Raw genomic sequence first — 15,514 nt, 5'->3', positions numbered from 1 at the left:
TCTACCCAGCGCCTGAGTGGCACAGATGGTTCGGTGTCCAACTCGTGCTTTAGGCTTGGGTGGTGATCTCGGGGTCATGGGATTCAGCCCCACGTCGGGCTTTGCACTCAATGGGGAGTCTGCCTGCGACTCTCTCTCCCTCTCCCTCTGCCCTCCCACTCATGCTGTCTCTCTCAAATAAATAAATCTTGAGAAAAAATGTATTCTCTACCAAACTGCCTGGTGATTTGCTTTTAACTTATCTGCAACTTATTTCTCATACCTCTTTGCTAACCTTGTCCTTGCCTGTAGAGTCGTTTACTAAGAAGGAACGGTCTATTATGCTTCCACATGATGTCAGATTAAGTGGGTCTGTGGTGGCTTGCTAAATGGAGGAGTAAGTCCCCTGTTGTTACTAATGAAGAAAACTGCCATCTCTAACCCACTGGTCTTATATAAGATAATATATGTTTTCCTCTAATATCTACTTATGCACTTTTAAAAGACTTTTATTGATAAATAATGCATGATACATTTTCCTGGGCAGAAAAAATTCCTAACAGGCCAATTATATCAAAGGCAATTTATATGATATGTTTTAGGCCACTCAAGTCAGTCTAATGTCATTGAAGGGGTAGCATAGGGTAAGTATTTTATTTTATTTTTATTTTTATTTTTTTTAAAAGATTTTATTTATTTATTTGACAGACAGAGATCACAATTAAGCAGAGAGGCAGGCAGAGAGAGAGGAAGGGAAGCAGGCTTTCTGCTCAGCAGAGAGCCCGATGCGGGGCTCGATCCCAGGACGCTGGGATCATGACCTGAGCCAAAGGCAGAGGCTTCAACCCACTGAGCCACCCAGGTGCCCCAGGGTAAGTATTTTAAATAAGAGAAGGACAAACATGATTATGTTACTGAGATTTTTAGAAAAATTAATTTTAGTATTTTCATCCTTAGTAACAAGAAGAAATTTGGCAAAAACCTAACACAAATTACAAAAATTCGTTCCAAACCTTTGTACTCCACTGCTAGTTCAGGTCTTGATCACCTCTCCCTTTTTAGCAGGGTAGGTCAAGGAGATATTCTCTGGACGCTAGGCTCTTCCTTCCTACAGAGGCTGGATGCTCTATGTGATTGGGCAGAACCATCTTTTTTTTTAAGATTTATTTATCTGAGAGAGAGAAACAGTGTGCGCACGCGTACGTACATGCGAGAGTCAGGGGAAGCGTAGAGGGAGAGAATCTTCAAGCGGACGTGATCCCAGGATGAATGAGATCATGTCCTGAGCTGAAACCAAGAGCTGGATGCTCAACCCACTGAGCCACCCAGATGGCCCAGGGCAGAATCACCTTTTTAAAAAAACCACAGCTATGGTCATTTTGTTCTTCTGTTCAAATACTTTGTCTCTACAGTCTACACATCTTAAAACAGTTCTTACAGTGTTGGCAGGGTATTTCAGGCCTTCTATTTTCTGAGTTCGATATAGCTTTCCAACCTTATCTCCTGGATCACAAAGAGCTGCTGAGGAATTAGGAGGCATTAGCACACATTCATGTGAACGTGCAGGATAGACCTCAGAAAGAAGAAGCCTGGTAAGTTGAATAAGGGGCCACGAAATAGTTTGAATGTCACAGTGAGAAAGGGAGCCAAGTTTGTAGCTACTTCAGTAGAGAAAGAGGGCCTGATTCAAGAGAGGTTTCTAAGGCAGATGGAATATATCGTGATATCAGGTAGGATAAAAGTGGTGAGGAAGAAAGGAGAATTAAGGACAATACACAAATTTTTTGCTTGGGAAACTGCTGAACCATTAATCAGAGATATAGGGCAGAGTGTGCTTCAGAAGTAGGAACGGTGTGCAATGTGTGATAAATTTTGTATTAGATCTGCTTCATCTAAGATGTCTATAGGGTAGCAATGTACCTTAGGCAGTCAGAGGTCAAGGATTTGGGAGTCACTGTCACAATATAGGTAGTTAAAGCCAAAGCAGTGGACAGCCTGGCAGTGAAAGATCACAGTGCAAGAGGACAGAGGTCGAAACAGCCTTCAGGCGTTTCCCAATTATCTTGCATTTTTAAAAAAATATTTTTATTTATTTATTTGACAGACAGAGATCACAAGTAGGCAGAGAGGCAGGCAGAGAGAGAAGGGGAAGCAGGCTCCCTGCTGAGCAGAGAGCCCGATGCGGGCCTCAATACCAGGACCCTGAGATCATGACCTGAGCAAAGGCAGAGGATTAACCCACTGAGCCACCCAGGCGCCCCTTGCATTTTTAAAAATATTTAAATTCTGCCTGAAGCTAACTGTATACTTGTTGGCCTCTCAACCCTCAGACTATAAGATTTCAGGGAGTTCTAGGGAAAGAAAAGCTCACTGTTTTATTAGTTCTGTGGAGAGATGGTCAGAACCAAGACCTGGTGCTCTGCCTGTGGCCATTTAATTCTGTTTTTTAATCTTTAAAGACAACTCACGGGAGTATCAAGGGGCTTAGGCGAACCGGACCACTTCCAGTTGGTTTAAACAGAGCTACACAACCCCCAATTTGTTTTTCTGTTTATTGTGTTTCCACTATAAAATAATTTCAAGTTCTTTACACTTTTTAAAAATTAACACACAAGAAAGGTAAAAAGGTAAATTCACACACACACACACACAAAAACCCCACATTCATCTAAAGGAACAAAACTATGATTACATCCCTCTGGGCTTTTTTCTATTAGTTTTGGTTAAGTTTTTTTCACTCACACTGTACAATTTCATATCACGACTTTTCACTTATTACATATCGTTTTCCCATGCCATTTAAATTTTATAAATTATTTTTAGAGGCCACTTAATATTCACTAAGTCAAGTCGCATATTTCCTCACTGTTGCGACGCCTGGTTTTAAGGTTTAAAAGCCAACTTTACCTTATGATAAATAAGGCTGTGATAAAGGTCTTTGCGCATAAAGCACGTTCTTCATTTCGAATGGTTTCCTTCGGATACATCCCCAGAAGTGTCACTAATGAGTCACATGGAATATATTCAAACATTTAAACCCACCCCTCGCTGTCCACAGCCGCCAGTCCTTCGCCCGCGTGCCTCCTACTCCCATTCTCCCCATCCTCTCAGCACGCCTGGGTCTCCTCCCCATTCCCCAACAAGTACGGGTCTCCCCACCTCCCTCCCGGCCCACACAGAGCCTCCCGACACCAGCTAAGCTGGACAGCAGCAAAAACAAAATACCTTCAGTATTACTGCCCACAGAAAATAAGACTCCCGGGAGCCGCGGGATCCGGAGCCCAGAGCGAATACCGGAAGCATCAGCTCCCAGGCCTCTGATAGGTGACCGGTAGCGGGCCCGCCCCACGATGCCTCCTGCCTATTGGCTTTTGCTTGTGTCACGTTAGGGGAGGGTCCTTCCCCTGACCAGTAAGCTGGGGATTTGCTGCACAGATCTCTGGGAGTAGTAGTTTCTGTAAAATTTAATCTACAATAAACCAGCCACACTTTTGACTCTGCTTAAGAGTAGAGCCTTCCTCCACTTTTCCTCGATTCTTAGTCTAGGAAAGAGTACAGGATCCCTAGAGTCAACACGGTTTCTTAACTTTTTGGGGGAGAGGATAGGGGACAAGGGGTGAGAAGGTGTTGAGGACGTATTTAAATGTGATCAAATCTACCCACAAAAATATCCTTATCCGCATACAAGATATTGTGCATTCAACCGAAGCCGCTCCATGGACCTGTCCGAGTTACAAACCCCTGTTCTACACTTACCCCAAGAGTGCCTCCCCACGGCCATAGTCCAAGGACCTAGTGTGTCTCTAGACTTCAGCTATACACCTGGGAGACTCTAGGCCACGCCGTGAAGCAGCCCATGGGGAATTTCAGATGCTGACCCTCACAGTACAGTTGATCATCGTCTTTCTTGAACAAAACAACCAGTCCTCCTTCAGCGATGCTGCTAACCTGAAGTCTGACCTAACCACCTGGGACGGTGGGGGAGGCGGGCGAGTGGGGAATGGAGGAAGAACACTCTAGGGCCCATTCTGGATGCCTTTGCTCAGGCTTTTATCCTCGTGCCTATATTCCAGTACTACTGGTCAGAATCATGCCTTCACGTCAATTTTTAAAACAAGGCATGGAAAAATGAGAGAAAAAGAGAGGGAAAAATTAAAGTTCCATTCATTCTTCAAGCAAATGTTATCTCCTCCAAAGATATCTTTCCAGATTCCTGGAACTCTTTTGGGTGGAGGTGAAGGGTCTGGCGTGGAAGAGGAGCTCAAGATAGAATTTACTCATTCATCCCACAGCACGAATCACTCCACGCTGTAACTAACTCTCTGTGTCCCCACCCGTCCCAAATTTCGTTCTCTGGTGACAGCGATTCTGCCTTAATTTAATTGGTATCCGCAGGGCGCAGTTCTTTGCCTTGAAAGGTGGGAATTTCCCTGTGAGTGGGGCAGAAGGGATGGTGAATAGGGGTTTAGGGTGGTTGCAGTAGGGTAATGACTAGTTTCCTCCCTTCCTGCCATCCCACTCCCCCCATCCCGCCCCCCCCCCCCACCCGCGCGTCCCCAGAATGCTCCTACATTCCGGGCAGTCGAGCTAGGGTAAATACCTCTCAGGTGCTTCCTTAACGTTCTGAACTCCAGTGAGCGCATCTACTTAAAGTGTTGGTTTAGTTGCCGGCTTTCCCCTAGTCTGGACCGGCTTGACTCCCCAGAGCTTAGCACAGAGTACATGCTAGATAAATGTGTTGAACGGATGGATAGATCGATGGATAAATGGATGGATGCATAGATGCGCGGGTGTCTCATGCCTTCCTCACCATCCTCCGCAGTTAATGACCGTAAGCCTGGCCAAGCTAGGGAGCAGCCGCGTCAGGGTCCCTTCCCCCGGGCCCCGCCCCAGTCGACCCCACCTTTCCGCGCCGCTCCGCCCCGCCGCCCCCTTCCCCGTGGCCCCTCCCCGCGCAGGTCCCGACTCCCGCCGCACCTCCTCCGGCTCTGCAGTGGCGGCGGGGAGGCGAGCCGGAGCGCCAGCGGGGCCAGGGCCGGAGCCGAGCAGGGGTCGGGGCAGCAGCGGGGACCCTCGGAGGCGGGGCCAGTGGGACTGCGATGGGCGTGGAGATCGAGACCATCTCCCCGGGAGACGGTACCGGGCGGCGGAGCCGGGGGAGGAGGAAGGGTCCCGGGGCGGAGCCGGGCGGGCGGGGGTCTGATTCAGAGGTGGCGCGGAGGGTGCTGAGTCGGGGGCGGGCATAGGATGGGGGCGGGGGGAGGAGACCCCAGATAGGATTGTTGGGGGTCTAGCGGACGATCCTCCACCATCCCCTTCCGCGCCGGCTCACCTAGGGGATCGAAGGCGGTGGCCAGGAGGCGGGGGTCTGCGGCCCGCCACCGCCCCGGGGGCTTCGGGCCGCGGCTGCCGCGGCTGCAACCTCTCACTTATCTGCTACTGCTGATTTCCCAGGGCAGGGCTTTAGCTCTGCTTTCCCTGTCTGCTAGGTGAGCTCTGGGGACCGCTGGAAGGGATCCCTTCTGCTTGGGGCAACCCTTTCTAACGCGCCCCCCTCCGGGCCTCCGGTCGGGCGGCCCCTGTGGGCTGGGCGGTGAGACGTAGTGGGGACCCAGCCAGTCTGGGAAGGAAGAAGCGCTCCCTCCGCCGCCTCTGCGTCTTGCTTTATCCTCCCCGCCCCACTCAGCCTCTCCAGCCATCCTGTACACTCCCATGGCTTTCATTACCGTCTGCAAACCGATGGCCTCCAAACTTAAGCCTCCAGCCCAGACCTACGACCCGAGTTCAAGGTGGTCCATTTATCCAACTGCTGCTCGACCTCTGCCTGGATGTCCCATGGATACCTAATTCCGAAAGTCCAAAACAACTCATGCTCCTTGTCCTCCCCACTCCGAAGCACTCCTCTGTTATTCCCTTTTCCCTGCCCCCGGGACTGGCACCACTCACTTTACCAAGCAAGCCAGACATCTCTTGCATAATTGGGTCTGGATGTGCAAGAAGAGCCATTTTTAAATTTTTGGAATGAAATTTAATCCAGTCCAGAGCCTCCATTTCTGCAGAATTTGACAGACAGACTTCATGTGAGACATAACTGACAGCCCCCACCCTTCCTAGGAAATTGGAGGACCTCTTGGTTCCAGGCCACCCTCCTTGTTAAAGGCAGTGGTCTCTAGAGGTCCTGCCCCGACCCCAATCACCAGGCAGGTACAGGTTTCTTTGTCCACGCTGGGAACCAAGATGCTGGGTCCCAGGAAGCGTCGCCCTGAGACCCCGTCACACCTCAGAGCCCTGCCAGAGTTCTGCCGGAGGGCTGGAGGCCCTCTTCTCCCTTCCCTTCCCTGGCTCGAAGTAGCCTTTATAGTTTTCTCTGGTTATCTTCTCTCCCTGGCCAAGGACAAGGGGCATTTTCTCTTGAGAGAAATTAGATTTTTAGAGAAAGCCTTAAAGAGCTTTGGCCTTCTGCTTTCAAAAGTCTAAACCCCTGAGTCCAGCAAGAGGACACGAAAGGGCTGAGCTATTGTACTGTTAGCACTGGGGACACCGCATCTTGGTTGAGCCCCACGGTAAGCCTGACAGGACTCGGTCCTTCTGCTGAACATCTCTAGGCTCCATCCCATAGTCCCTGCCCTGGTTCTGGCCACCATCATCTCTCACCTGAATTTCTGCACATCCTCTAAACTAGTCACCCCACCTCCAGTCTTGCCTCTTTGCCTTCCATTGGGTCTCCCTAACTCACCACCTATTTTCCACACCATAGCCTGAGGACCCTTTAAAATGCATGTTTGACCTTTCCCGTCCCATTCTACTGCCCCCCACCCCACCCCCTACCTTGTGTTTTAATGAGCCTTCCCTTTCCTTCTCCAGACAAATGGTGATCTAGCCTAGTCTTATCTTCCACAGTCAAGCCTCCTCTCTTACTACATCCCCTACCCCCACTACCACCTTTTTCTCCAACTTCAGCAAACTGCCTGCAAAGTGGTTAAACACACCAGTTGTTCTGCAAATATTTATTGAACATGTACTCTGTGCTAGGCCCTGGGGTTACAGCAGTGAGCCAGACAGGGCTCTCACTAGTGCTCGACTGGCCCTTTGAATGTGTTGTTCGCTCTTCCCAGATTATCTCCCTTTATTTCCTCTGGCAAACTATCAATCCTTTAAGACCCAGTTTAACCCTTGTCTCCTTTCTGATGCTTTCCCTGACTCTCATAGAGTCCTCAATGTGTTGACTCAGTTGTTAGCCACCCTAAGCTTTGCCATCCAGGCCTGTGGCTTTAAATTCCGCCCAGATTTATACCTCCAGTGCAGACTCTCCATCTGCCTACTTGCAATATAAACTCAGATGTCTAATAGGCATTTCAAGATTGCCAACTGCTCAAATCTGCTCCTCCCCAGTCTTCCCCACCTGGAATTAGTTCATGGTCCATCCAGTAGCCCAAACTGAAAACCCAAGCATTGTACTCAATTTCTCCTTCTCCCTCCTCCTGGACCCCATCTCCACTCTGTTAATGTACCCTGACAGCCCCGTTTCCCAAATATATCTATTTTGCTCTATTCTCTGCTGCCACCACATTAATTCAAGCCATAATTGATTTCCTGTCTGGATTATTGCAAGAGGCGCCTAATCGTCCATCCTACATGCAGCAGCCAGAGTGATCTTATAAAATCTTAATTCAGATTATGTCATTCTCTTGCTTAAAATCCTCCAGTGGCTTCTTATTGCACTTGGAGTTAAATCCAGCTCCGTGATGCCCCCCCCCATGATCCGGCTCTTTCCCACTTGTCTTACCAGTCACAGGGCCTTTGGTTCTCTCTTCTGCAAATGCTCCAATCCTTTTCTGTCTCAAAGTTGATGTGCATGCATCTCCCTCTTCCTGCAGTGCGTTTCCCAGCATCTTACTCATCCTTCAAGATTCAGCCCAAATGTCACCTTTTCTGAGAGGCCATCCTGGACCCCCTTTTCTAAAATGGTCTGTCCGTCATGTCTTTCTTTAACTTGTCATTGTGTTTCTTTCCTTCGAGAATTATCATGATTTGTAATCATCTTGTTTATTTGAGTACTGTTTGTTTCTCTCCACTAGAATGTGAACTCCAGAGGAGTAGGGATCTTGTCTGTATGGTTTACTGCCGGGTCCGTGAAATCAGGCCCAGGCTTTGCATGTAGTAGGTATTCTGTAAATATGTGTGAATGATTATGCTTTTTAATCCTTGATTGCAGCCATCATCCTGCATTATAATCTATTATTTATTTATGTGTCTGTTTCCCTGACTTCACCATGAGTTCATGGATGGCTCTGTGTTTCTGGAATCTGGTCCAGGCACACAGTAGGCTGTCAGTCAATGTCTGGGGAATGAATGAATGAAAGTAAAAGGAGAAGTTGAAGAAAGGAAAATAACAAGGAGAGAGTGGAGTGGAGGAATGCAAGGGAATAAAGTTCAAATCAAATAAAGAGAGGTGAAGGGACCAGCCTGGCTCATACAAGGCGCAGAGCCAGAAGTAGAGCCATGGGCATCTCCATGGTATGGAGGGGAATGTGGGCCAGACATCCGGGTCACAGGCACACCTGAACATCCCAGGGGACTTTTTCCAATACCTTATTCATTCACTTCTCTTTGCAGGAAGGACATTCCCCAAGAAGGGACAGACATGTGTGGTGCACTACACAGGTAGGATCCCCTCACTTCTTGAGCCAGCCTTGTGTGTATAGGAAAGGGGGCTAGCAAGGTTACCCCTTCCCCACTTGTCCCAGCAGGAGCTGCGTGTGGAACCAGCCTCTAGCTGAGCCAAGCACCTCCAATTCTCTTCCCTCTGTGGTGGGCAGCATGGAGCCTGGCCCTCCTGGTCCTGTCTGATATGTAGAAGTTCCTTCTTAAAGCTCTGAGAGCCCAGATCTTCCCTGCAGACTCCTCTCTCCTCCTACAGTGTTGTTAGAGAAGAGGAGGTTGACTTCCTCAGCATTTCCTTTCTTTTTTCAAAAACAGACTATTCGACTCGCTTACTGTTATTGAGTGCCTACTGTGTGCGACATGCTGTGCTGGGCACTGGGGACACACAGATGAAAAGGGAGGATTCCTTCCTTCTTTGGGGGGTTTGGAGAGTTGGAGAGACCCATGATCCAGAGGCTCTCAGGCAGTGTTGGCGGGGGGGGGGGGTGGTGACAGGAGTGCCTGTCTCAAGGTGCTGTGGGAATGGGAGAAGGGCCCCACATCTCTGCTGATCCCTCTTGGATGCTCTATACTGGAAGGTCAGGTGGGCTGAGGAACATTCTAGATGGAGTTCCTGAGGACTGCTGGCAGGAAGATCACGAGCAGGTATTTGTTCCCAGAGGGGTGAGTGCTCTGCCTTGTGACCTGCTTCCCAATGTGGCAAACTTGGTGACAGCCACTTAGCAGACAGCAAGGCCAGTTTAATTCCTAGGACGTATTCAGATGGGGCCATTTTTAGCAGTTCTCTGGGCCAGTGTGAAGTGCCAGGTTAAATCTAGGCAGACAGTGTGGGTATTTCTCAACAGCTGTGTTGCCGGTCGCTGACGTCAGTGGGCTAGAGCTGTGTTTTATCTCCCGGTGATGTGGCCTAATTACCATGAGTCCTCTGGGGCCTCTGACCTGTGTAATTGATTTATCTGTTCTACATGTTGTAGACAGACCAGTACTTATCAAGTTACTAAAACCACAACATCCTTTTGCAAAGACTTTTCACAGTAGATACAGAGAGCAGGCGATGTGCATTAAACACTAACATCAGACATGAGTGCCTCTAGTTTGGGGAGGGACCGTTTCCTCCAACCTAGCAGGGTACTGTATGGGACTTTTTGGTAAACTTCTTAATTAAATATAAACACAGTAGAGAACATAAATCTGAGATGTATAGCTCAATGAAATTTTTTGAAGTGATTACACTTAAATATAACCACCACCCAGACCAGCATCTACATTTCCAGAATGAACTCCGGCCCAGGCATCTCCCTAATCCCTCCTCCTAGTCATTAGACCTCCTTGAAGGTAACCAGCATTCACACCTTTGTCCCCATCGATTGGCTGGCTTGTCCTCTTATTGAATATCATAGAAATGGAATCATAGAGTATGCACTCTTTTGTGTTTGGCTTATTTTACTCAATATTATGTCTGTGAGATTATGTTGGTTCTTTTTTTTTTTTTTTAAGATTGATTTATTTATTTGAGAGAGAGAATGCACATATGAGCAGGGAGAGGGGCAGAAAGAGAGGGAGAGAGTGAGAATCTCAAGTAAACTTTGCACTGAGCATGGAGCCCAGCATGGGGGCTCAATCCCATGACCCTGAGATCATGACCTAAACTGAAATCAAGAGTCAGATGCTTAACGGATTGAGTCACCCAGGTGCCCCTGATTTGTTCTTTTTTATTCCCGTACAGTTCATTGGATGATGAATAAACTACAATTTATCTTTGCAACAATTGATGAACATTTGAGTTGTTGATAGTTTTTGGCTATTATGAATAGTATTGCTTTGAACAGTCCTGTAGGTGTCTTTTGGTGGACATATGTACACATTTCGGTTGGTATACACCCAGAAATAGTGCTATTTGGGCATAGGATTATATAGCAATGCTCAGCTTTATCAGATAGTGCCAAACAGCTTCCCAGAGTTGTCATGCCGATTTCCACTGCCACCAGCGATGTATGAGAGTTCCAGTTCTCCTGCATCCTCATTGACACTTGGCATCATCATGTTTTTGTTTTGTTTTCGGCCCACTGAGGTGGGTGTCCAGTGGTATTTCATTGTGGTTTTTGATTTGCATTGCCCTGATGACTAATGAAGTTGCTTATGTCTGCTTATGTTTTGTCCAATATAAAAATTGGGTTGGCTGTCTTTTTCTTATTGACTTATGGAAATTATTATTATTATTATTTAAGAGAGAAAGAGCATGGGGTGGAAGAACAGAGGGGGAGAGAGAGAGAGAGAATCTTAAGCAGGTTTCACACCTAGCACAGAGCCTGACCTGGGGCTCAATCTCACAACCTTAGATCATGACCTGAGCTGAAATCAGGAGTCAGATGCTTAACCGACTGAGCCACCCAGGTGCCCCAGGAATTCTTTATATATTGTAGATACAAGTCTTTTGTTAGTTATACTGATTCAAATAACCACCCATGCCAGCGCTTGTCTTTTTACTCTCTTAATGGCATTTTTTTTCCTTAATGGCATTTTTATGAATAGAAGTTCTTTATTTTATTTGAAGATTTTATTTATTTATTTGTCAGAGAGAGAGAGAGAGAGAGAGAGCGTGTGCGCACAAGCAGGGGGAGCAGGAGGCAGAGGGAGAAGCAAGCTTCCTGCTGAGCAGGGAGCCCGATGCAGGACTTGATCCCAGGACTTTGGGATCTTGACCTGAGCTGAAGGCAGATGCTTAACCAACTGAGCTACCCAGGAGCCCCTAGAAGTTCTTAATTTTAATGAAGTCCTACATATTGATCTTTTCCTTTATAGTTAGTACTTTTGTGTTCAGTTCAGAAATCTTCGTCCCTAGGTCATGAAGATATTCTTCTGTTTGTTATCTTGTAGAAGCTTTATTATTTTATTTTTCATATTTAAGTCTCTCATTCATCTGGAATTGGTTTTTATGTGTGCATAAGGTAAGGGTCAAGGTTCATTTTTTTCTCCATATGGATATGCAGTTGATCTAGCACCATTAATTATAAAAAAAATCATCCTTTGTCTGCTGCATTGCCATGACACCTTTGTTGAATCAGGTAACCACATATATGTGCCTCTGTTTCTGGGCTGCATGGTTTTGGCTGAACTTGTAGCAGTAGATGACTATATATGGTCCAAGGTATATTGAGTCATATGAAACCTGAAGAAGTTGGGAAATGAGAAAGCAGTTTTCTTTTTTCTTTTTTTTTTTTTAAAGATTTTATATATTTATTTGACAGAGAGAGAGAGAGAGATCACAAGTAGGAGGAGAGGCAGGCAGAGAGATAGGAGGAAGCAGGCTCCCTGCTGAGCAGAGAGCCCGATGCGGGGCTCGATCCCAGGACCCTGGGATCATGACCTGAGCCGAAGGCAGAGGCTTTAACCCACTGAGCCACCCAGGCACCCTGAGAAAGCAGTTTTCAAAGGGAATGTGTGTGCGAATGGTCATATGTGTACTTGTCCAAGTATGCATCTGGGTGAATGTATGTAGATTCATGGATCTAAATCTTCTCTTCGCATCTGTTTGACCATTGGGTCTTTCTTCTGAATGTGGGTGCATAAGTGCCCATGAGCTCGCACGGGTATCTCTATCTTAGCAACCTGTGTGTGTGCCTGAGTTTGTATTCGATCTCCTTAGTATCTCTCTGTGTAGCCAGAGGGTTTTCTCCTTTGCCTGATTTTGTACCCAGTGTAAGAGTCCATTTTATTCTACCCAGAAAACAGAAAAATGAGACTGCCCCTTGCATACATTTAAGTGGTAGGAATTAGGAAGTGGAGTCATAGATGCTCACACGCTAAGCCTGTCCCGATCTCCCATGTTAAACATGGCAGATCTGAGGCCATGAGAAAGGAAGTGATTTACCTAACTTTACATAGGGAGTTATTGCCAGCATGAAGTCAGAATCCAGTCTCTGAACTTACGGGCCAGATTTTTCTCTGGTCTAAAATTGCCTTTTGTTGTGATCTGCGGGGTGCAGGAAGAAATCGTGGGAAGGCATCGTTTATAGAATGTCTGATCTGGGGCACCTAGGTGGTTCAGTTGGTTAAGCAATTGCCTTCGTTCGGCTCAGGTCATGATCCTGGAGTCCTGGGATCAAGTCTCACATGGCGCTCCCTGCTCAGCAGGGAGTCTGCTTCTCCCTCTGACCTTTCCCCTCTCCCGCTCTCTCTCTCTCAAATAAATAAAATAAAATAAATCTTAAAAAAAGAAAGAAGGTCTGATCTTTGAGCCAATCACCAATATGATCTAAAAACAGAAAAACAGCTCTTGAGCCTTAGTCGGCAGGAATGAGACAGTATTTGTACATCAGGGATGACAAGGCAACTACACTTGGAGACAGCATTGAGCTGTTCCAGGTTCAAATAGGCCCTTTTTATGGGGTCTGGTGGCCACCCTTGACTGGGTCACTTTGCTCTGTTCATTGCCGGAAGGAATGATATGGCTTTTGGGTTTTGCATGTTGGGGGAACCTTGTGAAAAGCAGGTGGGGAGGCAGCCTGAGGCAGAAACGTTCTCGGGCCAAGGAAGTGGCACAGGAAAGGCTGTAAAGCACAGAGGTATTTGAGAAAGGTGTGACCTGAATAGGACATGGGGGGAAGGCGAGGCAGAGGGAGCAGAGAGGGTTATCAGACAGGGAGTCGCCGGGTCTGGAAGTGCCTGCGCGCAGTGTAGGTATTTAGATTCTGCCTCGGGGAGCTCCTGCTGGAATGGAGGAAGGAGAGTGGGGTGGAAAGACCAGTTAGAGGGTGTTCCCGTACACAGGTGAGACATGATGGGGATGTGGTGGAGTCATGGGGTGGCAGAAGAAATGGAGAAAGTACGTAGATTGCAGAGATGTGTAGGACTTCGTGATAGGCTGTATGTGGGGTAAGGCAGAGCAAAGTATCTGGGTTTCTTGCTTAGGTGACAGGGCAGGTGGGGAGATTGGAAGAGGCGCAGGTTTTTTGCAGAATAGGAATTCCATTTTAGACAGGCGGCCCCAGATCTGGGAGTTAACTTCTGGCCGCCGCCCTTCTCCATCGTATTCTTGCTTTCACAGGAATGCTCCAAAATGGGAAGAAATTCGATTCGTCCAGAGACAGAAACAAACCTTTCAAGTTCCGAATTGGCAAACAGGAAGTCATCAAGGGTTTTGAAGAGGGTGCAGCCCAGGTAGGATGGGAATCCTCAGTAGGGGGGATTCGGGGAGTCGGGAGTCTGGGCTCAGTACGCTGCCCTTGCCCTATTACAGACCGCTTTGGCTTTGCCTCTACTGCCAGGAATGCCGGCCAGATTCTGTCCTTGGCTTTGTGCCTCCACCCCTTCCCTCTCATTGCCAGCATGACCCCTTCAAGTCACACTGGGGGCTCTCATTCCAAGCACATCCCTCCAGGCTTGCTCAGAACTAGCTTTGGAGGCCTGTGAGCTACCAGCTGTCTGGGACTGAGGCAGCAGGAGAGTTGGAGGGTGGGGAGGCCCAAGTTTTTTGTTTTGTTTTGTTTCATTTTAACTTAAAAATTTCAGACTTGCAAAAATATCACAGAAATAGTTCCCATATATTCTTTACCCAGATTCCCCACGTGTGAACGTTTTACATAACCATAGCACAGTGATCAAATGACATGAGTTTGTGATCAATGACACATTAACATTGATACAGAACTATGAACCAATCCATTCAATTTTGGGGGTTGGTTATTCAAAATTTAAAAATCGATTTATTCAAATTTCACCTGTCCTGCCAGTGCCAGGTGTTGATGACTGCTGTGGTGAGCCCTGGTTTCTGCCCTTCTCCCTCTGTCTCTGAAGCCATTCAGTGCTCTGTTAGAGTAGGCCTCTCAGCCCTCCCCACCTTGCGGTGGCCTCTGATAGCTTCACGTCTTTAATGGACTGCTCCTGTTAACTCCTTGAGTGTATACTTGGATGTGTGCCCTTTATACAACCTCTTTACGTTCTTTTGGAAGAGGGTGAGGAACGATTATGAACAAATCGAAGTCTTGAGGCCATGCGCTAATTGAATAACCAGCAGTGGTTGTTGGATGAATGAATTTGGGACCGCTTTGGTGGAAGTGACTGCCCCACAGTGAAGTCTCTGCTGGTCTGAGGCGGAATCTAAATCCTGCATCACTCCAGTGTGCCACTCAGAAAATTCATCTCAGATCTTCAGAGTTACCTTGAGGATGGTGTGGGAAAATGCCATAGTTATCTTACTTTTTTCTTTTAAATCAAGCTGGGTCCTCTTTCTCCTCTCCCCATCTGCCCCCATCCCTGCTAGATGAGCTTGGGGCAGAGGGCGAAGCTGACCTGCACCCCTGATGTGGCGTATGGAGCCACGGGCCACCCTGGTGTCATCCCTCCCAATGCCACTCTCATCTTTGACGTGGAGCTGCTCAACTTAGAGTGAAGGCAGGAAGGAACTCGAGGTGGCTGGAGATGGCGGCTGCTCACCCTCCTAGCCTGCTCGGCCACTGGGACGGCTCCTCCTGCTCGGGGCTCTTGATCAGTGCGCTAACCTCACAGCCCCACAGCATTATCCGTGCTCTGCCCAAGTTGCTCCGTATGTGTTTGTCATCGTTCACGCGCATCTTTGCTTGAGGAAACTTCGGTTGCAGATCAAAGCATTTCAGGTTGTGCATTTTGCGTGATGCATGTCGTAGCCATTTCTGACCACAGAATACAGATTTCTTGTTCGCACAATCTACACTGCCTTACTTAAGCCAGACACACAAGGTGCTCAGACATGAAATGTACATGGTATACACAGAGGGACTTGAGCCAGTTACCTTTGCTGTCACTTCCTCTCTTAGAAATTCTGTTGGCTGCTGACTTACACAATGTCCTCTTTGGAAATGATATGTAAAATAAAGGCTATGTGCTTGACAAA

The 15,514-nt window shown here is 47.6% G+C and overlaps 1 protein-coding gene across 2 annotated transcripts; it reads left to right on the top strand.

The window, feature by feature from the left end:
• The first annotated feature begins 4,946 nt into the window (after positions 1-4,946).
• Positions 4,947-15,514, top strand: FKBP1B (FKBP prolyl isomerase 1B). 2 transcript variants are annotated; one of them, XM_080813145.1, is made up of 4 exons: positions 4,947-5,115; positions 8,596-8,643; positions 13,691-13,803; positions 14,861-15,514. In XM_080813145.1, the coding sequence occupies exons 1-4, from the start codon at positions 5,079-5,081 to the stop codon at positions 14,903-14,905; spliced, it is 243 nt and encodes an 80-aa protein (XP_080669271.1). In that variant the 5' UTR covers positions 4,947-5,078; the 3' UTR covers positions 14,906-15,514. The 2 variants fall into 2 exon arrangements, with proteins under 2 accessions (XP_080669271.1, XP_080669270.1); XM_080813144.1 differs by having other exon boundaries at positions 4,953-5,115; positions 14,906-15,514.

Source organism: Martes martes, assembly GCF_963455335.1.
Source record: "Martes martes genome assembly, chromosome: 9".
In the NCBI taxonomy this organism is placed as follows: Eukaryota; Metazoa; Chordata; class Mammalia; order Carnivora; family Mustelidae; genus Martes; species Martes martes.
Note: the sequence above shows the minus strand (reverse complement) of the source record. Positions and strands in the feature narration are given on the sequence as shown.